This window comes from Dasypus novemcinctus, chromosome 27, assembly GCF_030445035.2.
Source record: "Dasypus novemcinctus isolate mDasNov1 chromosome 27, mDasNov1.1.hap2, whole genome shotgun sequence".
In the NCBI taxonomy this organism is placed as follows: domain Eukaryota; kingdom Metazoa; phylum Chordata; class Mammalia; order Cingulata; family Dasypodidae; genus Dasypus; species Dasypus novemcinctus.
The window spans coordinates 17,503,002-17,528,055 of record NC_080699.1 but is presented as its reverse complement, the minus strand read 5'-3'; the positions used below and the strand labels follow the sequence as shown (position 1 = coordinate 17,528,055).

At 46.8% G+C, this 25,054-nt stretch overlaps 2 protein-coding genes across 5 annotated transcripts in view; both read right to left on the bottom strand.

Annotated features, from left to right (window-relative positions):
• Window positions 1-221: 221 nt before the first annotated feature.
• Window positions 222-20,241, bottom strand: LAYN (layilin). 2 transcript variants are annotated; one of them, XM_058289429.2, is made up of 8 exons: window positions 19,981-20,241; window positions 19,495-19,518; window positions 17,253-17,550; window positions 12,627-12,784; window positions 8,098-8,130; window positions 7,435-7,518; window positions 2,381-2,483; window positions 222-880 (listed from the first exon to the last, which is right to left on the bottom strand). In XM_058289429.2, the coding sequence occupies exons 1-8, from the start codon at window positions 20,063-20,065 to the stop codon at window positions 517-519; spliced, it is 1,149 nt and encodes a 382-aa protein (XP_058145412.1). In that variant the 5' UTR covers window positions 20,066-20,241; the 3' UTR covers window positions 222-516. The 2 variants fall into 2 exon arrangements, with proteins under 2 accessions (XP_058145412.1, XP_004481183.2); XM_004481126.5 differs by lacking the exon at window positions 19,495-19,518 and having other exon boundaries at window positions 19,981-20,239.
• A 2,359-nt stretch (window positions 20,242-22,600) lies between these two features.
• The window catches only part of HOATZ (HOATZ cilia and flagella associated protein), a 38,632-nt gene continuing 36,178 nt past the window's right edge, over window positions 22,601-25,054 (bottom strand). For all 3 annotated transcript variants that reach the window (XM_058289432.2, XM_058289430.2, XM_058289431.2), the window contains one exon: window positions 22,601-22,815. In XM_058289432.2, coding sequence (XP_058145415.1) covers window positions 22,792-22,815 — 24 coding nt within the window. In that variant the 3' untranslated portion in view covers window positions 22,601-22,791. The remainder of the gene's footprint in view (window positions 22,816-25,054) is intronic.

Sequence of the window (25,054 nt, the reverse complement as noted above, 5' to 3'; positions counted from 1 at the left end):
CTTTGTAGAAAAACAAACAAACCCACAAAAACAGATAGGAGAATTGCTGATATGCAGGCTAGCCTGATGCTACCCTGTGTGGGTTGTGAAAATCTGTCATTTCTGTCTCCCTGTGACCATGTGTACTGCTGCTTAGAGCAGGAGAAACAGAACCCAGAAGTGGGCTTAGCACCACAGCCACAACCCTTAGCACTGCCAATTGTAGCCTTGGCCCTTCCAAGTCAGATACAACTAATACAACCAGCATTTATTGAGAATCTACTGTGTGCCAGGTCCAGACAAGGTGCTTTCTCGTATGGCTGAGCTGGGTGAGAGCCTGGGCTGAGGGATACAGCCAAAACCTGGGGAGCCAACAGGGGCCAGTGGGGATCACATGCTCACCCCCAAGACTTGATTGGAGTTTCACCAAGATAAGCATTTTCATAGGTCTTCTGAGCATTTTCCTTTGTAGAAAACAGGAGAATTCTGCATCTCTTTTCTCTTCCACCCGTGGCAGTTAAGCTCTCTTTGTGTGCTCTAACAGCCATATATTTCATTTTCCACCCACCCAGACTCCTTGCTCCTTCCCATTCTGTCCGGGGAGAACTCGTAAATGTCGTTGGTCACAAATCCGCTCTCCATGCTCGCCAGAGTCACAAACCCGCTTTCCGAAGGGTTCACAGCCACGTTGTCATAGTCACAGGACGCGTCATCAGGCGTGGCTTCTCCTGAGCACACGCGGAAGGAGAGGTTCTTCAGGTCGGGCCGGGGCTCAGCTAAGTCAGCTTCACTTTGTTTTCTTATCACGTTGTACACCTCCAGGTCTGGGCTGTTCTCGTGGTGAGGGGATGGCCAGATGGTGTGCTGCTCCTTTGTGCTAGGGTCAGGCTCTTCCCGTTTTCTAGGAGAAAGCAAAACAGCACTGAGGGTTTCTACCGCAAGGCCACGGGGAGTAGCCTGTGCTTACCTGTTGGGACAAGAGGAAGCATTTCTGGGCTGTCGCTAAGCTGTGCTTCTCACGCACCTGACCTTACAGGCCAGGGCTCTGGGGTGGGGAGGACCAAATGGAGGCAAGGATGATGCTGAAACGACTGTGCATCTGTCACTTGTAGCTGCTGGAGTAGAGGCCAGGGGTGACTACAAGGGGCCATAGAGCCCCCAAAGGGTCCCTGGGTTTGGGTGGGGATAAAAGTCACCTCTAACTGAAATACAGCATGTTCTTCAATTATGAATGGGGGCAGCAAACTACATTGTAAAACTGGTAATATCTATGCCTTTGTCACCAACAGAAATCGTAGATTATTTTCTTTTGTGACATTTATCATCTTGAGACATCGATGTCTTGAAATATATTTTACACACATCTCTACTTCAAAATTATGATAATTATACCCACTACTAAATAAGAAGCCTTAAGAAAGAAGCACATGTATCACTATCTCAAATTCATGTTTGGAAATACTTTGCTAAACTATCAGTAGAACTGCTAAATAGAGAATGGAAGGGAAATAAAAAACCAATTGCAGAGGAAGCAGGTAGAAAACGTATTTGTAATCTTTAGAATTGAATTCTACCTTTCAGAGTGAAAGTAAATAAAAAATGATTGTAATAAGAGCTAACATTTTAAAAATATTTACAATATGTTTACATAAGAGAGTGATTATTAAGTTAGGCAGGTCCTACATTGGAATCTTACTACATATTAAATTGGTGATCAAAGGGAGTCAAATTTTAAGGTAGACCTTAGTTTACCTGTTGCAAAATGGGGATAATAGCCTTCTTCTCTGTATGCAATGATGGTGGGGAATAAAAAGGTGAGGCACTAAGTGCCTCAAAAATGGTGTGCATGATCCAGACCCTAACAGAGGCCCTGTAAGCCACTTAGTGTAGCTAATCTGTAGCTTGTGTACTCAATTAAATTCAATTAAATGGAAAGTCAATCAGAAGGAAGTTGGCGGTTTCATTTTGAATTGAGTGGTTTAGTTTCAGATGTTTACCAAGTTGCACTGGAACACTTATTTTCCAATTGACTCACAATTCACTCTTTGCTCACTCACTCAATTTTCTGAGTGAGGTCATACATGCATGAAAACACTTTGTTGGGTGATGGGTAGATACTCAGGAGTTAAAGAATTCAGTTTCATCCCCGAAGTAGTTTAAAATCTTCCACACAGACACAAATTAAAATGTTAGACCACTCTCTTAATTATGACTAAGCACAAAATGCTTAATACTTCTACATTCCCTGAGCTCATCAGAGACTTTACTCTGAAATCTGCAATGGAGATTCTCTTGGAGTTGCCAAGGATTTCAGTGAATTAAACGGGGCAATATCCACATCTCAAAGAGTGCCTTTTATGCGGGAGACACAAAGGTTTACAAGATGAAGATTTTTACTTGCCTCCTTCTACAGATCCAAACCCAACACACAACTGCAGTGACCATAAGAAAGAGGAGAAGAGGAACGCTGGGGATTAGGATGTAGGCAAGATTCAAGGAAGCTTCTGAAAAGAAAAACACACAATAGCATCAACAATGTTCTTAATGTGTTTCGAAACTTTTAAAAGCTTAATCAACCAAAAGTATTCCAAAGAGCCCACTCCTGGAAGGAAATACACTTGATGCTCATTATTCACATATTCTGGATTTGGAATTCGCCTACTTGCTACAATCTATTTGTAACTTCCAAATAATATTCATGGCATTTTTGGGATCCATTTGCTGACGTGCACACAGCGGCAAAAATTGGAGTCACCTGACATGCACATTCCCAAGTGAGATCAAACAAGGCAATGCTCTGCCTTCTTGTTTCAGCTCTCATACTGCAAACGAGTGCCCTTTTCATGGTATATTTAGGGCCATATTTTTTGCATTTTTCTTCTTTTTTTGTTGATTTCACTATTTAAAATGGCCCTGAAGTGTAGTGCTGAAGTGCTGTCTAGTGTTCTAAATAAGTGTGCTTATGGAGAAAATATGTGTGCTCAATAAGCTTTGTTCAGGCATGAGTTATGTTAATGAATCAACTATATATACAAGGCATGAGTTGTAGTGCTGCTGACCATAAGCTCAATGTTAATGAATCAACTATATATATAATAAGGTATCTTTAAGTAGAAACACACATAAAATGAAGTTATGTACTGATTGGTTGATGAAAATGTTGTGACCAGAGGCTCACAGGAACCTAACCCTCTATTTCTCGTAGGAAAAATGGTTGAGGATTTGCTAGTTCAGGGTCACAGCAATGTTATAGAATATAACTACCATGAACAACGGGAATCAAATGTAGCCATACAGTTATCCAATTAGCAAAGAGTTTTCTAGCTTCTTTTTATCTAGAAATTAGAATTTTCTAATTGTCTTTTTATCCCAAGTAATAGTGAAAATAAGTTTTTATTTTGTTAATAGAATTTTTTTTTTTCCAGAGGAGAGAGAATCTCTCTTCTCTTGTCTTTATGCTCTCTTAGTTTCAAAGCAAGGGCTCCTTGGGCAGTGTTGGTGCCTTTGCTTCTAAGACAGTTACTGTTGCTCCTAAGGGAGGGTGGGGGAGAGGGAGGGAAAAAGAAAGTAAGTTGGATTTCGGTGTTATTACCAGGAAAGTGAAGGTCACAAGAAGCTCAAAAATAAGACTGGAAACTTTCCCAGCTTTTCTAACTAAGACAAACTGGGTTCATTTGGGCCCGTGAGCTGTGACTGAAGAGCACTTAGAAGTCTGCTTTTGTGTTGCTCATTTAAACTTACAACCAGACATCAAAGGACATTACAAAGAAAGTGAAAAGACAACCTATAAAATGGGAGAACATAATTGCTAAACACCTATCTTATAAGGGTTTAATATCCAGAATATATAAAGAACGCCTACAATTCAGCAACAAAAGCTAGATAACCCAATTTAAAAATGGGCAAAGGATTTTGTGTGGTAGTTTGAAACTATATAACCCAGAAAATCATGATTTTACAGACTAATCCATTCCTGTGGGTATAAACCTACTGTCAGCAGGGCCTTTTGGTTAGGTCACTTCAGGTGAGGTGTAACCCAAGGTAGGCCTTATACCTCTTACTGGAGTCCTTTATAAATGTGATGAATACAGAGAGAATGTGTGAAATTCAGACAAAGAGATAAAAAGCCATGGAAGCAAGAAGATGAAAGCAACAAAACCTGGAAGAGAAGAGAGAGACAGGAGACACCACCATGTGCCCTGACATGTGACAAAGGAGTCCAGGATCGCCAGCAGCCAGTCTTTGGGAAGAAACCACATCACTTTGATGAGGCCTTGATTTGGACATTTTCACAGCCTCAAACTGTAAGCTTGTAAGCTAATAAATTCCCATTGTTAAAAGTCAGCCCAGGGGAAGTGGATATGGCTCAACCATACGCTGCACCTGCCACAACCTGAAGCAACAAGCTAGATGCTACAACCCATCACAATGAGCTAGATGCTGCAAACCAGCAGACGCCACAGCCTGCGGAGAGTGGATGTGGCTCAGGCCTTTGGGTGCTCGTCTCCCATGTGGGAAGTCCTGGGTTTGGTTCCCAGTGCCTCCTGGAGAAGACGAGCAGAAACAGAGAGCAAAACAACGAGCAGATAGACAAGGGAACCATTGGTGGGGAGAGAATAAAAATAAAAAAATGAATCTTAAAAAAAAAAAAACCAACCTAGGGGAGCGGATGTAGCTCAAGTGGTCGATTGCCTGCTTCCCATGTACGAGGTCCTGGGTTCAACTCACAGTACCTCCTAAAAACATACAAACAAATGCACAAACCACCTCTTACTGTGGAGTGGATGTAGCTCAGTGGTTGAGTGCCTGCTTCCCATGTACTAGGCCATGGATTCAATCCCCATTACCTCCTTAAAGAAAAAACAACTAACCCATTTCATGGTATCTACTTTTGGCAGCTAAGCAAACTGAAACAGACTTGAATACACACTTTCCCAAAACAATATAGAAATGGCCAAAAAGCACAGAAGATAATCAACACTAGTAGTCATCAAGGAAATGCAAATCAAAGCCATGAGATACTGCTTTGCACCCACTAGGATGACTATTTAAACAACAACAACAAACCCAGAAAGTAACAAGTACTGGCAAAGGGCATAGAAATTGGAACCCTTATATATTATCGGTGGGATTGTAAAATAGTGCAGTCCCTGTGGAAATTAGTTTGCTGGTACTTAGAAACTTGAACATAGAATTATCAGATGATCTGGCAATCCCACTTCTTCATACTTACCCAAAAGAATCAAAAGCTGGGACCCAAATAGATATTTGTATACCAGTATGCATGGCAGCATTATTCCTAACAGCCAAAAAGTAGAAGCAATCCAAGTGTCCAAAAACAGATGAATGGATAAGCAAAAGTGTGGTATATCCATACACCATATATAATGGAATATTATACAGCTGTAAAAACAAATGATGTTCTGCTGCATGTGACAACATGGATGTACATTGAAGACAACATGTTGAATGAAATAAGCCAGACACAAAAGACAAATATTGTGTGATCTAATTTATATGAAATACCTAAAATAAGCAAATTCATAGAGATAAGAGAGATTACAGGTTTCCAGGGAAATAGAGAATTGATTCTTAATGGGGTTAAATTTCTGTTTAAGGTGCTGAAGAGGTTTGGGTAATGGATATTGGTGATGGTAGCACAATATTGTGAGTATAATTAATACCAAAGGGGTTAAATGGGAAATAATGAGTTGTATAGACATTACTACAATAACAAGAATAAAAAGACTATTAAAGAAAACTTAGAACAAGAGAATTTTCCCTCAAGGGGTGTCAGGAGGAATCAAGGATTAGGGACTGATCCTTTCCTACATTCACTGAGCCAAGATTCCCAACCACCTAGAGGCTGTTGCTTTGTTTTTCTGTGAAGCCACAAATCTGACAACTATGTAAAAAATATTTTAAATACCACCAAGAATAACAATGAGCAATAAAAATGCTGCTAACATTTGCTTGGCACTTCGTATTTTGTTCAAAGCATTTTTATACATTATATTTTATTTTATTTTCTGGACATGTAATGCTTTTAGGTGGATAAGAAAAGTATTATTACTTCCATTTTGCAAATGATGAAACTGAAGCACAGAGAAACTAAGTTGTTTTTTTAAAAGTTGTCCAGTGACAAATCCTCCTGGATGCTGAACGTTCACAAGCATTCCAGTGTATCAGCCCATTTTCTTCTGCCTTGTGTGATTTAAGTTTTAAAACGTTTTGTCCGTTTCCTCTATCTGTTTTGTAGCTTATTAATCATGGGGATCATGCATCATGGCTGTATTCATCAGCCAAAGGGGTGCTGATGCAAAATACCAGACCTCTGTTGCTTTTATAAAGGGTATGTATTGGGGGTAAAAACTTAGAGTTGAACAAGGCCCTAAAGAGTCCAACTCAAAGTTGCTTCCATACCAAACTCTGTTGCCATGTGCTGAAGCAAGATGGCAGGCGACATCTACGAAGGTTCAGGCTTCCTCTTCCCTCTTAAGGCTCCGTGGGTTCAGCTTCTGAAAATCTCAGCATAAGGCTCATCTCTTTTCCAGGGCTCATTTCTTTCAGGCTCCATTGCTCTTTTCTGTCCACAAGGCCAGCTGTAAACGATCAGGTGACCGGCTTGGCTCTCTCCCAGGGCTCCAGCATCAAAACTCAGTTCTCTTCTCTGCTGTGTCCTTTATCTGTCTGAGTGTCTGCCCACCAAGGAGGTGGGGACTGAATGTCCTACTGACATGACCGCATCAAAGCCCCAACCTTAATTTCATCAAGTAAAGGTGAAACCTCTGAATCTAATACAATCTAATATGCCCAGAAGAACAGACCAGTTTACAAACATAATCCAATATCTGTTTTTGGAATTCATAAATTATATAAAAATGCCACAATAGTCAAGTCTTCCTGCTCTTATTTCTCTGCATCCACTTTCTCAGCCCCTGCCTCCTAAGCTCTCTGGGCAACTCCTGAGGCTCCATCTTCATCATCTTCACCATCTTCAGGCTAATATTCACATCCTGTCTACATCTGCCCAGTTGTCTGAGAGTAGTTCCATGTACAAATTTCACTGTGAAACTTAACATTTAATGAAGTTTTTGTAAAGGTACAGATGCCCTACCTAGTTCCATTTTCTTTTCAGATTAAAAAAGTTGTTTATTGTGGTAAAATATAAATCTGTCATTTCAACCATTTTTAAAATTCTTATTTTTTTTTGTCATTTTAGCCATTTTAAGTGTACAATTCATTGGCATTAATCCAACTCACAATGTTGTGCAGCCATCACCACTATCTATTTCCAAAACGATTTCATCACCCCAGAGAGAATCTCTGTATCTGTTAAGCAATACCTGCCCGTCTAGTTTCATTTTTAAGAACGAAGTCAGGAATTTAACCATGGGCAACGTGTGATCAGAGGAGGCCCATTATCTATTTTCCCCAGGACAGCTCCGTACACACCTTTGCTATCGTTGAATGTTTTTTTGGCGTCTTCTTCCTGTGACTCTTTGGGAAGAACAGGTGTTGCTGGTTCTGCTCTCTCACCTGGAGAAAACACATGGACTTGAGGACCCAAAAAATGTATCATAGCCCAAATGTTCTTTGTGGTCCGTCCAGGTGCAAGGTGGCATCAACAAAGCAGTTTATAAAAACAGCAAGGTGGGTGCTGAATGTGCTGCCCTACTGGTTTCATCTCCTTTTTGGTGAGACTCTTGCTCCGAGCATCAGGGACCGAAACAGCAGTTGGCATCAAGGTACATAAAGTACCGAGGTGCAGAGGGGAAGGACCAATGACTCACTTCAGGACCCTAAATGATCAGCTTGGTTCAATTCTGGTCTCACTGGATTACTCATTTCACATCGTGAATAAGGATAAGTGACACCCCAAACTTTGCAACTGTAACCTTTCAGTTTTGAGACACATAGATCCCCCTGCAGAGAGGGGGGCTAATGAACTACTTTGCATCATGGCTGGCTGTGGCATAGAGCTGCCCAAAAGGTCTGGGCTAACACCAGGGGTATTTCTGTTGACTAATCCAGTCTAAAGGTCGTATGGCTCTAAATTGAGGAGGAGGGGCTATGAAACAACACAAAGGATCTCAAATCTCAAGTGGAAAGGCTTACCTCCAATCTTTGTAGAAGGAGCTGTTGGTTTCTCTGTAGTGGAAAGAAAACAGACACAAAATTAATAACTAAATTTCCACGACCAGCACGTGTCACACGTGCATTTGTTCATTCAGTCATTCAGCACATTTTAATAGGCGTTACCAGGTGCCAGGAACTGGGCTAGGAGTCAGAAGAATCACTTCCGCACAAAGACCAGAGGCTTGGCCCTGGAATCGGATCAGCTTTGTTGTTTTTTTTTTTAAGTGTTTTAAAACAATTATGAGAATTTTCAAATATACACAAAAGTAGAAAGACTAGTGCGATGAACCCCCATGTACCCAGCATGCAGGTTCAACTCTTACCAACATACGGCTAATGCAGTTTCAGCAATTGCCCCTCCTCCTCCCTGGCTTCGCCCTGACATTTCATCAGTTCATATCAGGGAATGTTTAAGGAGCGACCAACACTAATCTCAAAGCAGGCCCTTGGTCGAGGGGCCAGTTAGACCACTGGTCAGTCCCTAGGAAGATGCTGCTGGTCTAGAACCTTGAATTATTTCAAGTATTTCAAAGGGCCTCAGGAAAGTCAGGTTGCACAGACAGCCTCAGACATCTAAGTTCTTTGTTTTGGCTGGGAGCATATCGCTCTCTCGTGCTGGCAGTAAATCTGGGGTTCATGGAGGCAAGGTCCCTAAGGGTAAGAAGTTAGAAATCACAGTCCTCCAGGATACCAAGACTCTTCATTCAGAAAGGACAGTCTTTAATCCAATTCCATGTGTGTGTGTAGTGGTGATGCACATCCACTTATTTATTTTAAACACTTCTATAGATACAGTGCCTACTGTCCTAAGTGTTTTTTTAAAAAAAACATATTCTTATTTATTTATTTCTCTCCCCTTCCCTCCACCCTCGCCACCCCCCCCCCCCCCCGGCCAGTTGTCTGCTCTCTGTGTCCATTCGCTGTGTGTTCTTCTTGTCCACTTTTGTCAGTGGCATCTGGAATCTGTGTTTCTTTTTGTTGCATCATCTTGCGGCATCAGCTCTCCGTGTGTGTGGTGCCACTCCTGGGCAGGCTGCATTTTCTTTCGCACTGGGCGGCTCTCCTTACGGGGCACCCTCCTTGTGCGTGGGGCTCCCCTATGTGGGGGACACCCCTGTGTGGCACTGCACTCCTGGCGCACATCAGCACTGTGTGTGGGCCAGCTCATCACACGGGTCAGGAGGCCTTGGGTTTAAACCTTGGACCTCCCATGTGATAGGTGGACGCCCTATCCATTGGGCCAAATCTGCTTCCCTGTCCTAAGTGTTTTGAGTGATATATTGTATATAATAGAGGCACTGTTTTAAGTGTTTTACAAAAACTAACTCAATTAATCCTAACAACCTTATATGGTAGGTGCTATTATTATCCCAGTTTCATGTACAAAAAAAAAACCAGGGAGATTAAGTAAATTGTCCAGCAGCTCAAAGCTAGTAAGTAACTGAACCAGGATTTGAACCAAATAAATTCAAATTCAAATTGAAATGTTAAGGAGACAAACTCCGTACTAGGAAGTGGGAATGCAACAGTAAATGAGAAATAGTTCCAGCCTTACACAATACAGGATGGCCACAAAAATCTGGAAATACAGGAGAACATTAATACATATTAATTTCATGATACATTATAATTAATAGTATATTCAATTTGTCGTCCCTCTGTAGCTCAACCCACTGTGTCAAATTTCAAAAAACATGGTGCACTAATATATCATTTCCATCAACTTCTACACATGTATCTCTGATGTATAACCTCAGATGATTTTCAATGAACACTCCTGTGCCTTTACCATACCCCAGAAGAAGTAATCAAGGGGTTGTGATCTGGCTAGTACCCAGCCCATTTTACATGGCCTCATTGTTAAACCCAGTTTTAGATACTGTCATTCAGTCAGCCCCTTGCCACTCCCGTGTAATGGGATGATGGTGTGTCACCTTGCTGGAACCACTCTGGGTGACCTTCCAGTCCATCAAATGCTGTCATTAATTGGTCACCCGTGGTGTGTTTCCAGACTTCATGCCAACCAGGTAGTCAAGGGGACTGGCTTGTAAACAGACAAAAGCCAGCGTGTGAGGTGCTACGATTTTCCTAAGAGGACTATCTTAACGTAGTTTGGAGGGACCCTGGAAGGCCTTCCAGAGGAGGTTGCTTTTTTTAACTTCTTATTTTGAAATAATTTCATATGTATGAAAATTTGCAAGAATAATACAAAGAATTTCCATATATCCTTCACCTACATCCCCCAATGCTACCACTTTAACACATTTCTATGTAATTCTCTCTCTACCCCCACACATCTACCCCTACACCCTCACCTACCCCCACACATATAGCATATATATGTATATAAACATAATTTTTCTTGAGTGTAAGTTGCAGACATGGTGCCCCTTTTACACGGAAATATCTCAATAGGCATTTTAAAAAGGGGAAGCATTCTCTTTCATAACCACAGTACAATGATCAAAACCAGGAAATGAGCACAGATACTATCTATTATCTAATCTCCCAGAGCTTAATCAAATTTTGTATTGTCCTAATAATGTCCCTTCTATCAAATCAGCAGCAGCAGCAGCATGGTCCAGGGGGTCCACTCCAGGCTGTTGCACTTTGTTTTTATGCAAAAAGGTGATATTTAAACCGAACCCAGAGGGTGAGAATGAATCAACTGGGAAAGAGGTGAAGGGTGTTCAAAGAAGAGGGAGTAGCACTTGAGAGTTCTTGAGGGACTTCAAAGGGGATGGGATGGGAAGAGCAGTAAGAGTGGCGAGAGTTGAGGCTGGAGAGGCAAGCAAGGGTCTGAGCGTGCTAAGCCGCTGGTGGCACGCTAAGGAATGTGAACTTACTCTGCAGATGGGCGGCTACATAGAGACAATGTGTTAGTTTCTCCACATTCCCACCTCCCTCTGCCAGATCCACTCTGTCTTCTCTGGGTCCTGGGAGGCTGACCCCCTATGGCCTGTGTCACTGGGACTCCCTTGTCCTCTGGCTTCTAACTGGACTAAGGCAATGGGAGGCAGAGGCAGGGTATGGGAGCAGAGGAAGAGGAGAGGCTCCGGGGTTCCCCCCATGGCCCCTCGAGGCCTCTGCATGGGTTGGGCCATAGCTGTAGTCTGCGGTTGCTCCTCTTCCGTGACTCCAAGCTTTCTCTGGGTTCTGGTAAAACCATTCCTCCCTCCTACTCCTGTAGGCCTGCTGCAAGCTTTCTGTTGTTGCCAGTTCCTGGGTGCTTACTATCTCTTGCTCTTCAGCCAGACCTTTGCAAATATCCTTTTATCATACTCTCCTCATGAAACCCTTTGCCTGCCATCTGTTTCCTGCCAGGACTCAGTCTAACTAAAACAGGCAATAACATAAGTAACCAAGAGCGTGATTTAAAATTAAAAAAAACAAAACTGGAAGAGGTTCAAAGTCCAAAAATAAAAGGCTAACAAAACAAATTTCAAAAAATGCTTATAAAGTACAAAAGTTTAGATCATGGTCTAATAGAATTTGTAGCACAAGTGTGATGGAAAGCCAGTTTTCCACTAGTGCCTTGCTTTCACTGTTCTGAAAAGGCAACCTGTTAAGGCAGCCCAGGGTTTGGTAATCTCCCTGCTGGAGGCAACTCTGTATCATGGGGAGGGGCAGGTCACTAGAGAGAATTTATCGGAGGGGCTTTTTAGCAGCAACATTGCAGCAAAAGCATAGTCAAATCCAAACAATTTAAAAATTACACAATTATTTAGTCCCGAACTAGGTACAACTAACAAGTCATTCTACTCCTGTCAGGAAAAAATGCAGAACTGGGGCCAAGCAATTGGCTTCAGAACAGCTCCAACTTTGGGATAGCTCAAAAATCACTTCAAGTTTAGATCTAAGTCAGTCACACTGGAGGACTCTGGGAAACCCCAGCAGAGTGAGATTAAGCCAACAGAGTTTAACAGAGCTGGAAGCAACGCCAATTAAATTTGCAAGGCATATATAAAGGGTGCTCCGGGGAATTTAAACCTGCTTATCAAAAAGCCTGCTCTCTTGCCCCCGTGCTGTTGAAATTGGTGTACTTTTTCATCTACCTCCTCTGGTCGCTTACGTTTCCTTAGACTCCCAGAAAATAATCCCATATGGCTTTTAGAAGACGTGCAGGAGCAATGGTCCGCTTCCTTTCATATTTCTTCTTTATTCCAAGCTCCTGCAGCCAGCCTCAAGTGGAGAAAGAATAGGCACTTGTGGTTGTCCACTTAGAGGACTTTTTATTTCCTGAGCCTCTCATAACTCCTGCTCTAGCATACAGAAATCTGACCGCTTCTTCCCCTAGCAACAGACAGCCCATTTCGTTGCTAGCATTCTCAGCGAGGCCCCGGGCATTACATTTCCCTCTACAGGAATTTCCAATGTTTTACATCCCAGGCATCAGCCACAAGCTTTCCCAGAGACCCGCACAGCACATTCCTGGTACCAGCAGCTGCTGCTGACATGAGCAGGGAGGCTGAGATTTCGACTGCCTGGCTTGGGGGAGGATTCATTACCATCGGAATATTTGCAAATGAAATTGTTCTTCATGTTGCACCGGTCGTCGTTCCACTGGAACACATAGGGACCCCCGATGCCGGCGGGTGCTGATGGCTGATGGTACATGACCACGCAGACCTCGCTGCCACAGGAGGGCTCGTCCACGTACCAGTTCCTACAGGAAAGGGGTCAAGAGTGAGGGCAACTGCTGAGTCTTTGTTTTCCCATCGAGCTTCACAGAGCCGTGAACTTGAGATCCTGCTTTGGAATACCGTGCAGGGAAGGAAGGAAGTACTGCCAATAAACAGAGCCACATGCTTCCTACGGGGGACGTCCCAATCAATCATCTGACATTTACCACAACCTCTCTGCAAGGAGAAATGCATGACCATATGGAGTCGGCAAAGTAATTATGAGAAAAAGCAAACAGCCGGCCAGTCTGGACATGCTTCTGGCTTGCTTGCTTTTTGCTCACTGGGGCTCAGGTCTCTATTTCCAGAGCTCAGATGCACTGAGAAGGGGTGGAGGTTGTCCTGCTCCTGTCTCCCGGTGTCTCAACAACCACAGCTGCCTTCCTAGGCCTGAGAAGTAAAGGGAAAATGCAAGCATCTGAGCAAGACTTTCCAAAATGTAGAGGCAGTCCAAGCAGGTGAGGGGTGGGGCCGAGAGCAGGAGGCCCACTTAGTGCTTTTCAGTTTGGAGCTCTCACCCATGCAGGAGGCTACTGGTCTGGGGGTTGGGGAGGAAGAGGAGGGTCCCTACCCCCACCTCAGCTTCTGCCGCCAGGTTCCTCGGCTTCGTCTCCTTGGCTCCCTGAAACGCTGCATCAGCAGCCTCAGCGCCACTACGCAGTGGTATTTGGAATTACGTGGTGCTGCCACCCAGCTGGATGCGTGGGCGCCAGGTCAAAGCTCTGGATTTCCAGAGAGTATCTCAGAGCTGGGAGCACCCAACCCATTTGATGGCTCCAGGCTGAAATTTGTAGTCTGCCTGATTACCTGCCCCGAGCCCAGTCTCTTTCCAGGGCTCAGAATGTGCCCTGATTCTCAGACTATTTAGCTACACCCTGCTTCTCCACTTAGCTCTTGTCAGGGCCCCTCCTCAGGGAAGAGGCAGCTAATAGATTGGTCTCCTGGTAGTGCAGCAATACAGCGATGCTTGAGTGCTGTGTTGCCCTCCACCAAAAGGAAGATCCTTTGCTGCTCCCACCGGGCTGAATTTGCCTGAACAATGGCTGAGCTTGTGACACTCCTCGGACACTCTGCCTGGACAGCTGGGAGGCCCTGGCTGGGGCTGGGCCCCTCTAACCCATTTTCCAACCCCTTGGTGGGTTCCCGGCCCTGACTTGCCTTGTTTCCCTCCCCCCCAGCCTTCTGGCTTTATGTTACTTCATCTCACAGATAGAGGGAATATTACACCTGCCACAGAGTTTCTGGACCTGAGCCGTCTTCACATTTGGAACCAGCTAACAGAGGGAAAGAGCAGGTCCTCAGGAGGACGGCCACATGGCAACGTAACAGCGCAGCAGGTACGCATGGTAATGGCTGACCCTGTTCTTCCCCCAGAGGGACCTCTGGCCTTTTACCCAGGTAACTGCAAACTGGAGAACTGCAGGACACAGGGTGCCAATTGAAGACCTGAAGTATCCTCAATCCCCCCCTCCCCATTCAAGCAGGGCAGATACGACATGGTGCTCTGGTCAGGGCCAGCTCACAGGGGATCCACCTAGGGGTCTTTCCCCACTTCTCAATAACATACATGGACTAGACATATTTGGTGGTTAGTGTAGTCCTTACTACGAGGCAGGAGCTATCATAGCGAAGAAGACCAAGTAGAAGCCTCATGAATTGTACTGCCCCCATTCCTCCCAAGGCAAGATAGAAAAGCCCAGCCAACATCTTACCCAGAAGAGGGTGGCAGAAAGCAGTGTCGCCCTTAAAGACCTAGAGAGAGTCGGGGTGCTGTTCCTTGTCTTACCTTTTTTTTCATGAACTAGTCTGGCTCCTGCAAAAGCCAGACAGATCCTGAAGGAGGACACTGGAATAGCACAAACTCAACCAGGCAGAAACTGCAATTGCAGCTCCTATGCCATATGAAGTATCATTGTCAGAGCGGGTGAACAGGTCCTTGGGGACCTAGGACACAGTCACTGATCTGGTGAACACATTCTTTTCCATCTATTTCAGAAAGAGGCTTGGTAACTCTTTGCAGTCATTTGCAACGGGCAAGAGTATACACTAATGGTCTTGCCTCGGGGACACACTATTTTACTGCTTTCTGTCATCATGTGGTGTGAAGAGACCTGGACCACCTCGGCAGCCTGCCGGAAATCACACTGGCCCACTACACTGATGACGTCATACTCATCAGACCAGATGAGCAAGAAGCGGCTAGGACACTGGAGGCTTAGTAAGGCTTGTGTTGGAGTTGGAGTAAGGAAGATTTAGGGACCTGCCACTTCATTAAAACCTGTAGGTGTCTAGTGGAGTGTGTGTAGCTCAGTGGTTGAGCGCCTGCTTCCCATGTCTGAGGTCCTGGGTCCTGGTACCTCCAAAAAAAGTGTGTAGGTGTCTAGGGGTCTAGGGAATGCCAAGCATCACTTTCGAATTAAAGGACCACTTAATTCATCTTACAATAATTTGAAGAAGGAAGCACAATGGCTTTGGGTTCTAGAGGCAGCATGTTTTACACCTGCTCTGATGCATATTCCAGGTGACATGAAAGACTGCCAGCTTTGAGTGGGGTCCAGAGCAGAAAAGACTGCAGCGGGGATAGGCTATGGTGCAAGCAGGCTTGTCACTTGGGTCATACGATCTCACCAACCCTAGTTATTAGAGGTCTCAGTGGTAGGAAAATGCCAGGATTTGTGACAACCCCAATGAGAGAATCACAGTACTGACCTGAGGATTCTGGAGCAAGGCCTTGACACCAGTAGCAGAGAACTATACACTTTGTTTTAAAAAGACCACTCCCTAGTTGTTTGCATTTGCTGTGTCTGTTTGTTGTGTGCTGGTCTTTTTCTCAGGAGGCACTGGGAACCAAACCTGAGACCTGTGATGTGGGAGGGAGGCACTTAATCACCTGAGCCACCTCCACTCCCTGCTTTGTTGTGTCTCTCATTATGTTTTCCTAGTATCTCTTGTTGTGTCATCTTGTTGCCGCACCTGCCCAACACGTCAGGATGCTGTATTGTTCGTCTTCTTTAAGAGGCACCGGGCACTGAACCTAGGACCTCCTATGTGGTAGGTGGGAGCTCAATCACTTGAGCCACATTTGCCTTCCCACTATACACTTTTTGAAAACAACTCCTGGTTTGCTAGTGGGCATAGAACACTAAGAGACTATGCGGCCCAATCTGCCCATCCCGAGCTAGGTACTGCCAGACACACCTCGTCATAAAGTTGGATGGACCAAGGATCAATCTACTGTCTGAAGGAAGAGGAATAACCAGGACCAAAGGGCACTGCGCGAATGGGTAGCACACTCTGCCATGACATCTACCACTACTGCCCCAGACCCTATAGTTACATGGAGGGATCCCTACGATTAGCTGAGAGAGGAAGCTTGAACTTGGTTCATGGACAGGTCAGCTAAGTATGGAAGTATAAGCCAAAATGGACAGTGGCTGCACTATAGCCTCACTTGAAAGACAGTGGTAAGGAGATGTTCTCCCAGTAGTCAGGGCTCTAGTTAGTGCACATAGTTTACTACCTTGTATGGAAAGAGAAGTTATCTGAGGTCAGAATATACAGGACTCAGAGAGAGTGGTAAACTGGAGACAAGAAGGTCTTGGGGAATGATATGGACAGACATATAAGAGTGGGCATAAAGTAGGAGAATCTCTCTATCACGTTTTAAAGCCCACCAGAGATATACCATAAAAGAGGCACTGAACAACCAGGAGACAAAATGACTCTGCCAGTTGATGTCCGTCAGTCACCTCGGTGCTGGTGCAATGGATGCATGAAGAGCAGCCATGGTGGCAGAGATGGCAGCCATGCGTGGGCCCAGGAGTGTTGGTATCATTCCACCAAGGCTGAACTAGATACCAGGGTCCAGCCTGCCAGCAACAGAGATCAACAGTGAGTCCCTGATGTAGCACCAAGCCTTGAGGAAACTAACCTGGCACTTGGTGGCAAGCTGACCACCTTGGATCCCTTCCACCCAAAAGGGACAATGATTCATTCTGATAGGAAAAGGCACACAAACTGGGTATGTGTTTGCCTTCCCTGACTGAGCTCAGGGCCATAGCCAGCGCCACCATCCAAAGTCTTAGCTGGTATTTGATACCAGCACAAAATCGTAAGTAATAGTTCACTGGACCAACGGACCTACTTTTTAGTAAAGGAGGTTGGGAAGTACCAGAACCAGTGGCTTTAAGTGTCCAGTGCCCTTGCCACACTGCTCTCGGCAGCATCCACCTGAACGGAGCTCTTAGGAAATCAGCTGGGCCCAGGCCAAGGCCAATCACCACTACACTGCACTTCTTTGGTCAGTGGCCATTCCAGTGCTGCCGCCCACCACTCAGGGCTCCACTGGGCTGGGCCGTCGCCTCTTCCCACCCAGTTGGTACCATGGGTCCAGCCTGCCTCCTTTTTGAGTCCCGCCAAGTGAGTCAGCCGCTGTAGGTTCCAAACACTTACCTAAACGCTGATGTGCTGCCATCGGTCCAGGCATACAGCTCCTGGCAGTCCGTGCCATTGCCTTGTGTCTCCTCCGGCCTCCTGAGTCCGATCCAGAAGTCACCATCAGAAGCCAAGAGATTGTCAATGAACGTTTCTATCAGTCTCTGCTCGTCTCCAGACTCGATGCTGACCAGCTGGCCGCCATCTCTCCTGCAGGCTGCTCTGGCCTCTGCAAAGGTGAGTCTTCGAGAAGCGTCATGGAAGTAAATGACTTTATAACAAGGCCTCTGCGTCCCTCCTCGGCAGACCGACTGTCCTGGAATAGAGAGAAGCCAGCCGATTTCATTGTCCCCAGAGGGCCACCAGAGCAGGGATGCTTGGAGGCACCTGAATGTAGTAGGTCTAGAGAGCAATTCTGATTACTTCGCAGTGACTGTTCTAATGCCGGGTTAGGGCGCCCAGAGCAAATGAACAGCTCTTCCAGCAGGGGGGCACTGTGACTTACTCGCCAAAGCCTGTGTCATAGGGGCACTGCGTGTTTTGTTTCAGTGTGCCGTTTAGTTCCGTGACAGATTCTTGAAAAGCACACATTTTAACTACCCTTTAAAAGAGAGGTATATGAAGATTCATGGATTCACTTAAAGGCACTTTCACACAGGAATGGAGTCTCCAGGGATGGTGTGGCTTAGAGTGAGCCTCTCTGGTGCTTCCTTCAGGGAAGAGAGGCATTCTGAGTCAGGTGTAAATCCTCTGTCTATGCAGTGAGTGGAGAATTCACCATCTCTGGTAAAACCAGAGGCTGAGAGCATCAGGGACGTGTGGTTTCTGCTACTCTCAGTCTCCCGACCTTGCTGAGGTTTAGTGACGTCTTACTATGCGCCGGGAACTTTGCTGCGGGCTCTACATTTATAGACATACTTCAGCTCATTCATGCCTTATAATAATCCTCTGAGGGAGCTATTGTTTACGTCCCAGTTTTCAGATGAGAAAACGGAGGCTCAGAGAAATGAAGGAGTTTGGCTAAGGTCACATAGCTCTCAGCAGTGCTCCCTGAGTCAGAGCCCAGATGTGGTCACAACGTCATGCCAGTTATCACGGAACCCCACTGCCCATGCCCTCCCTGCCCAGGCTCAGGTGGCCCCGGGAACCCCTGTTCCCTGTTCATCTGACTGACACTCGAAGGGCTGGTGACCGCCCCAGACAAATGGACAGGATCCTCTGAGGAGCACACAGCTCCTTGTCCAGGGCACACTGCCTTCGCTTACGTCTTGGCTTCAGCCTTGCTGCACCCAAAACACTCCTCTCATTACTCCATTTTTTTTTCAATCAGCTTTTATGGGGTATAGACTCCGTGCCAGGCACTGCACCAGGGGTTGGGGATACCAAAAACAAATGCCGGTTCCTAAACCACAGCAACACACAGCATCTGGATTCATAGGTATACAAGTGAAAACCCAGTTTCAACAAGGAGAGTAGCCTCCTGCAACGCGGGAGCCAGACTGGGATGTGGATGGGACTAGCTGCCACAGAGAAAGGCATAAGGGATTCTGGTTTGGAGAAACCTCTTTCCTGATCTCCTGGAATGTTCTCATTTTCCTAACTTATTGTGCAGCTGTGCAGGGGCCCAGACAGTATTCATTACTCCAATCTGCCCAGAACCCAGGGCAAAAGGCCACACACGGTTAACTGCATTTTCAGCGCACACAGAGATAATCCAGAAGGTTCCTGGAAATCATTTCTTCTCTCATCCCTTTATAAAAATTCTCAGTAAGTGACAAGGCCACAGAGGGCAGGTGAAAGAAGACAAAGAGCCCCAGAAAGCCACCGCCTGGCCACCTGTGTAACACTTTCCCAGGCTGGATGATGACAGCACCTTCCTCTGTGGTCCCAGCCCGGCCACACATCCCGAGGCAGCCGCGCCAGCGAGAGGCCGGGCTGGAAAGGGGCTCCGGGCGCATCTGGTTCCCTGCCTTCAGGAAGTGTCTTTCTCTCCTCACTTGCAGGAAAGGGAAGGGCGAGGGACCTCTGATGTCACTTACGCCAAGCAAATTTAATTCGGTTCTGGCCCCTTTCGCCGCCTCGCACGCCGCCCTGGACCCAGCCGGAGGGGCTCGGGACCAGCTTTGGAGCCGGGATGCCTGCGTGTTGGTGGCCCTCACCACCCCGTCGGCGCCCGCGAAGAGGCCCTGAGAGGCGGGCGCCGCCCCTCTGCCCCCCGACACGCAGAACAAGTTAGAGGCGACGAGGCAGAGCACTGTACCTCCTCTGAGGTCCAAGTCCGCGGCTGCCGTGACGCGACAGAAGGAAGGAAGCAGAAAGAGTCACTCCCGGGGCCAGGCCGGGCCGGTCCCGCGCTGGCCCGGCCGCTTGCCCGATCTCCAAGCGCCCTCGTGGCAGGCGCTGGACGCGGCCTCCGTCCCCAGAGGAGGCCGGAGTTACGGGCTCCCCCCGCGCGGCCGCCCGCTCCTGTCCCCGCGCCCGCGGGCCGCGTTTCGGTGGGCGGGAGCCGAGGGCGAGCGGCTGAGAGCGCGCGGGGGTCCCGGGGACCACTGAGCCCCGCGCAAAGGAGCGGCCCGAAGGGGCGCCCCCGGGGGCAGATCTGCCCACTGCCCCACCCAGCCTACGTCCCCCGGTCCCCCAGGGACCCCGCGCGGGGACGGGCTTGGCGCTTTCGGGGTCCGCGGGGGCCGAGGAGGGGCGCGGGAGGGGGACGATGGCGTGGGGTCCCCCGGCCGCGCGCACTCACCGCTCAGCAGGCGGCCGGCCGCGCCCCGCGCCCCCGCCAGCAGCACGGCCAGCAGCAGCGCCCGCAGCGCCGCCCCGGGCTGCATGGCCCCGCTCGGGGGCCCCCTCGGGCGCGGGGGCGCGGCGGCGGCGGAGCGGGCGGGCGGGCAGCGGCGCACGCGACAGCTGGAACCGCGGGGGCGGCGGCGGCAGCATCTCCCGGGGACCCGCGGAGCCGGCGCTGGGTGAGGCCGGGAGGGCGAAGAACCGGCCCGCGGCCCCTCCGCTCGCGGGGACGTCACTGCTGGGAGGGCCGCCCGGCCCGCTGGCCCGCCCCGACGGCCGCCTCCCGCACGCCCGGCGCCAGCCACTTGGGCTGGCCCGGGGGGAGCGCGTCGGGGAGCGGAGCCAATCTCCACCGCCAGCTGCCCGGGCTGGTCCTGCGTCCGCCGGGTGCGCAGTGCGCCCGCAAGCCCCAGGGGGGCTCCTCTGAAACCCGCCGGCCATGGCCCCACCCAGGTTGGCCCAGCGCCCTGAGCGCTGCGACGGGGGCCGGTGGGAGAGGCCAGGCGCCGACACCTCCCCGAGCTGGGTGGGCGGCTGTCTCGGTGTTCAGGGCTACACTTGAGGAAGGGGTGGTTGAGACAGAGGACAAGAGCCCCAGCGAGAGCAGCAGGCGGTGTGCCTACTGGAGAGGCAGGTTATGGGATGTGGCCTCGGTGGCACCTGGAGAAGGTGGCTAAATTGGGGTTCTCCCGGCTGAGAGGAGAGCACCTTCCACCAGAAGCCTAAGGGGTTTTGGTCCCAACTTGCTTCTGCTTACCTACTTGTCCTGCTTTTCGAAGCAACAGTCAAGAAAGTAGACATGTCCCCATGCCTTGAGGCACTGCGGCCCTAGCCCCATAGCACTGACTCCAGGCTGGGGTCGTGCTTTATCATCACGGGTGGTACCGGAAGCTCTGCTTCTGCAGAAAACAGGCATCAGCGAGATGAAGATGGACCTTGATGGCAAGTTCATGTACAGCCCATCTCTATGTCCTGATTAGAAAATGCCGCATCCAACACACATTCTTTCTAGACATTTCTGGCTATCAAAACAATCAAAGAGAATGGTTATAGTGAAAAGCCGCACTTGATTAGCATGTGATGTGCTTGTCAAACCCTGTTTCTTCACTTTGTTTGGCCCTCAGCAAGTTTTTCATTTAACTCTTGGTAACTTAAGAGTTTTGGGAGGGTTAAGTAAGGCAAATAAATATGCAAGTGTGCAGATTTAGGTTGACTATACTGCTGAAGACAGTTATGGATTAAAACAGCTCAGGCTTGGGAAAATGCAGGGCTTGGGGGAGGAAAAATGGTCTCTGTGGGTGGGGGCAAGTGGGATTTCCTTAAAGGAAGTAAACGGGCCAGGCATAAAAGTATAAAGAAGATAGCGGCGCAAGGTTGGAAGCTGAGGTCTACCTGCAAGGAGCTCTCCTCTGAGGGTTTATCATCTTGGACCTATTTCCCCTGAGTGAGAGAAAAGATTTTGAGCACACAGGAAGCCTTCCCTTCCTTTCCTTGTAATTCCCATTACTTACCCCAGCACTTCAGTAAAGTCTGAGGCAGCACGGTCTTGAGCGGCGTGGTGGGAGAAGAAAGGGGGAGAGGAGTAAAGGGAAGTGGCAGCGGCATCTTAAGGGTGTGATGTCTAGGACTTCAGGTGGGGGCCAAGAGCGAAGTGAGTGGTGGCCCCAAGGAGAGCTGCGACCCTGAGGAGGACTGCCCGTTGGCCAAGTCACAAGGGAAATACACTGAACTTTTTCTTTTCCATTATATACCAGAGAGAGTGACCCTTGGATGTGAGGGAGGTTGGCACTGGAATCACATACGCGAGAGTAGCACATAAGCATGCTCTGCCTCTTAGTAACAGAACCAGAAGCAGTTCATTTTGGGGAATGTCTTCAGACATGTTCCAGAAACCTAATAAACCAAATTTTGAAGAAGAGATTTTTTTTTTTTTAATTCAGAAACATTTGAAAGTTTTCGGGATTGTTCTTTCATCCCTATTTCCTGACTTTTTTTTTTTTTTTTTGGTGGCTTATAAATTGGGGCTCATAACACCTGTGTCTTGTCCATCTGATATTCATAATATAGGTCAAATTTACAAGTACAGGGAAACGGACTTTGGCCCAGTGGTTAGGGCATCCGTCTACCACATGGGAGGTCCGCGGTTCAAGCCCCGGGCCTCCTTGACCCGTGTGGCGCTGGCCCATGCACAGTGCTGATGCGCGCAAAGGAGTGCCGTGCCACACAGGGGTGTCCCTCGCGTGGGGGAGCCCCACGTGCAAGGAGTGCACCCATAAGGAGAGCCGCCCAGCGCGAAGGAGGGAGCAGCCTGCCGAGGAATGGCGCCGCCCACACTTCCCAAGCCGCTGACGACAACAGTAGCAGACAAAAGAAACAAGACGCAACAAAAAGACACAGAAAACAGACAACCGGGGGAGGGGAGGGAATTAAATGAATAAAAAATAAATCTTTAAAAAAAAAAATTTACAAGTGCAAATTCAGACATAAATAGGAGTTGGGGAACGTATAGGAGGAGGGAGACATTCTTGTTTAGTGTCAAATACAGTAGTATCCAATAAGTAAAAGAGACACAAGTATTCAGTAATTGGTAAAATTCCTAGAAGTCTGCATATTTAATCTTTATTTCTTTAGCCATTTTTAAGTATCCATATTTCTCCATCCTTGTACAAAGCGTAGAGTGTTTCAAAAGTGAAGATCTATGAGTAAGCCATCCCATACCACGTGTCAAGCAAATTAGTCCAAGGCTTTGACTTCTTCTTGATCCTGTTTATCTGACTCTGATATCACTTTCCTGTTGGTAGTAACATGGATCAGTTCCAATACAGAGAGCTCTGTTGTTTCAAATATATCATAGCAGGCAGACAACTTCTGGAAATTTCCCCAATAAAAAAATTCACACTCTTGGGATTCTGAATATGCATTATGGTTTGCAACCAAGTATAAACTTATATGTAGAAGTGGTTATTAGACTGGAAAGTGTGATTTGAAGAGCATGGGAGAAGACCTACTACCCAAACATATTTTGCACACCCAAGAGCAAAACTTTGGTGATTTCATCATTGATAATTCAGTTTTTTGGCTTACATTGTTTCCTCAGGTCTGTTTTTAAAATGCAAATATTCCTGGCTTGGTTAATAAACGTGTTGCTACTAAACACGCTTTCTAGCACTTTCTTTCTGGCAGAAGGGTACCGAAATTTTTCTGAGAAGAGCTGTTGAAGGATGGGTGGTAACGGTGTTTCTGTGTATATAGGGAGGTTTTGGGCAGGGAGATAAGGATGGGGCTGGTGGGGTGGGGGAAGAGAGGGCAAAGTTAAAGTATTTTACAATTGCCTACTATATTTACAAAGAATGTTTATAAATTACTGTATGGTATGAAAACATCACTTTCTAAATCAGCTAATACCAAACTACATGATATTTTTGACAGAAACTATTTTGTTCCATGCATTTTCTGAATTCCTACCTCCAGACACCATTATACACTTTGGTGACTCAATTTTTCATGCAGCTTAAAATATAGTTATAAGCCAAGACATGAATATGTGAAACATGAAGTAACAGTTTAAGAGTTAATACAAGTTGAGTATTTATAAAATATTAGCTCAAAAAAGTGGTGCATAATTAATTGCCTAAAGAATGGTACAAACAATACATGTATAAGAAGTTCAGGGGAAGGAGATACCATGGTGAAATGGATGAAATTCAAAGGCTTCAGGACAGAGGAGGGGAAACAAGCATATCAATATAAGAAGTAAAGTAACTAAGCATTTAAAATTCTAAGGGAATGGGAAGCGGCTGTGGCTCAATCAGTTGGCTCTCATCTACCTATGGGAGGCCCTGGGTTCGTGTCCCGGGGCCTCCTTGTGAAGGCAGGCTCTGCGCACGCTGCAGAGCACTGCCCAGCAGTGGAGAGCTGACTCAGCAAGGTGATGCAACAACAAAAAAAGGGATACAGGCAAAAAAAAAAAAAAAGCACAGAAGAGCATGCAGTGAATGGACACAGAGAGCAGACAGCAAGCAAGCCGCGAGGGGGGGAGGGGAAATAAAACATATACAGACACAGGAGAATGCACAACAATTGGACACAGCACACAGCAAGCAAAAAGCCACAAGGTGGGGGGCGATAAAAAAAATTCTAAAGGAATTATCTGTTTGAGCCATGAAATAATGTTTTATTCTCAGGGTGGATCAACATGGGGAGTAGAAGGCATGTTCTGAGTCATTCCTGAAAAAAATACACCCAGAGAGCTGGGGCAATCAGACTTCTCTGCTGAAGCTACTCAAGCAGCTTCTTCATCCATTATTTGCATCAGATCTATGAATCTTTCAACTGGACTAGTTTTAAGGAGTCAGCCTCAATACACATGAGCTTGGAATCACAGTTCTATTACTTTTCTGACTGTTCTTCCCTGGATCTAGTGTGCAGACACTTATTTGCCAAATTAATGTTGTTAGGCAGACTGGTTTCCAGTCCTAATGCAAAAATGGAAAGATTGCTTATTCGTTTTTTAAAAAATGATTATCTGGTGATAACTAGTTTCCTTTCAAATCTTCTAGACCATGTGCTTGGTACCTTTCTAACTTTAACCCAAGGATTAGGTTAGGAACCCATCACTGCAAGACTGTAAAGCCATTGCTATACAATCTTTATTTTAGAAAGCTTAGCTATATCTTTGATGGTGTCAGGACCTACCGGTCCTCTCAGAATGGCGGGGGTAGGTGTGGGTGGGAGAGAGTGGAGAGGGGAGGGCATGGAGGCAGGTTAATACAAGAGCCTGGCAGGAGAAGGGATGGAAAGAGGATGTAGACAGAGATTCAAGGCTGCTCTAGCCTCCTGTTGGCACCAGCTTATGCGTGTGTGTTCCACAGATATGCAAGGGGGCACACAGGTTTAAAATGTTTACGAGGAGAAGAAAGTTTTATATGAGGCAAGAAAATCCTCCTACAGTGGGCTGGGTTTTTAGAAGATTTAGGGTAGGGAGCAAAGTGAGTCAGAAAAAAGAAGTGCTTCTCTACAGTGTAATTAGA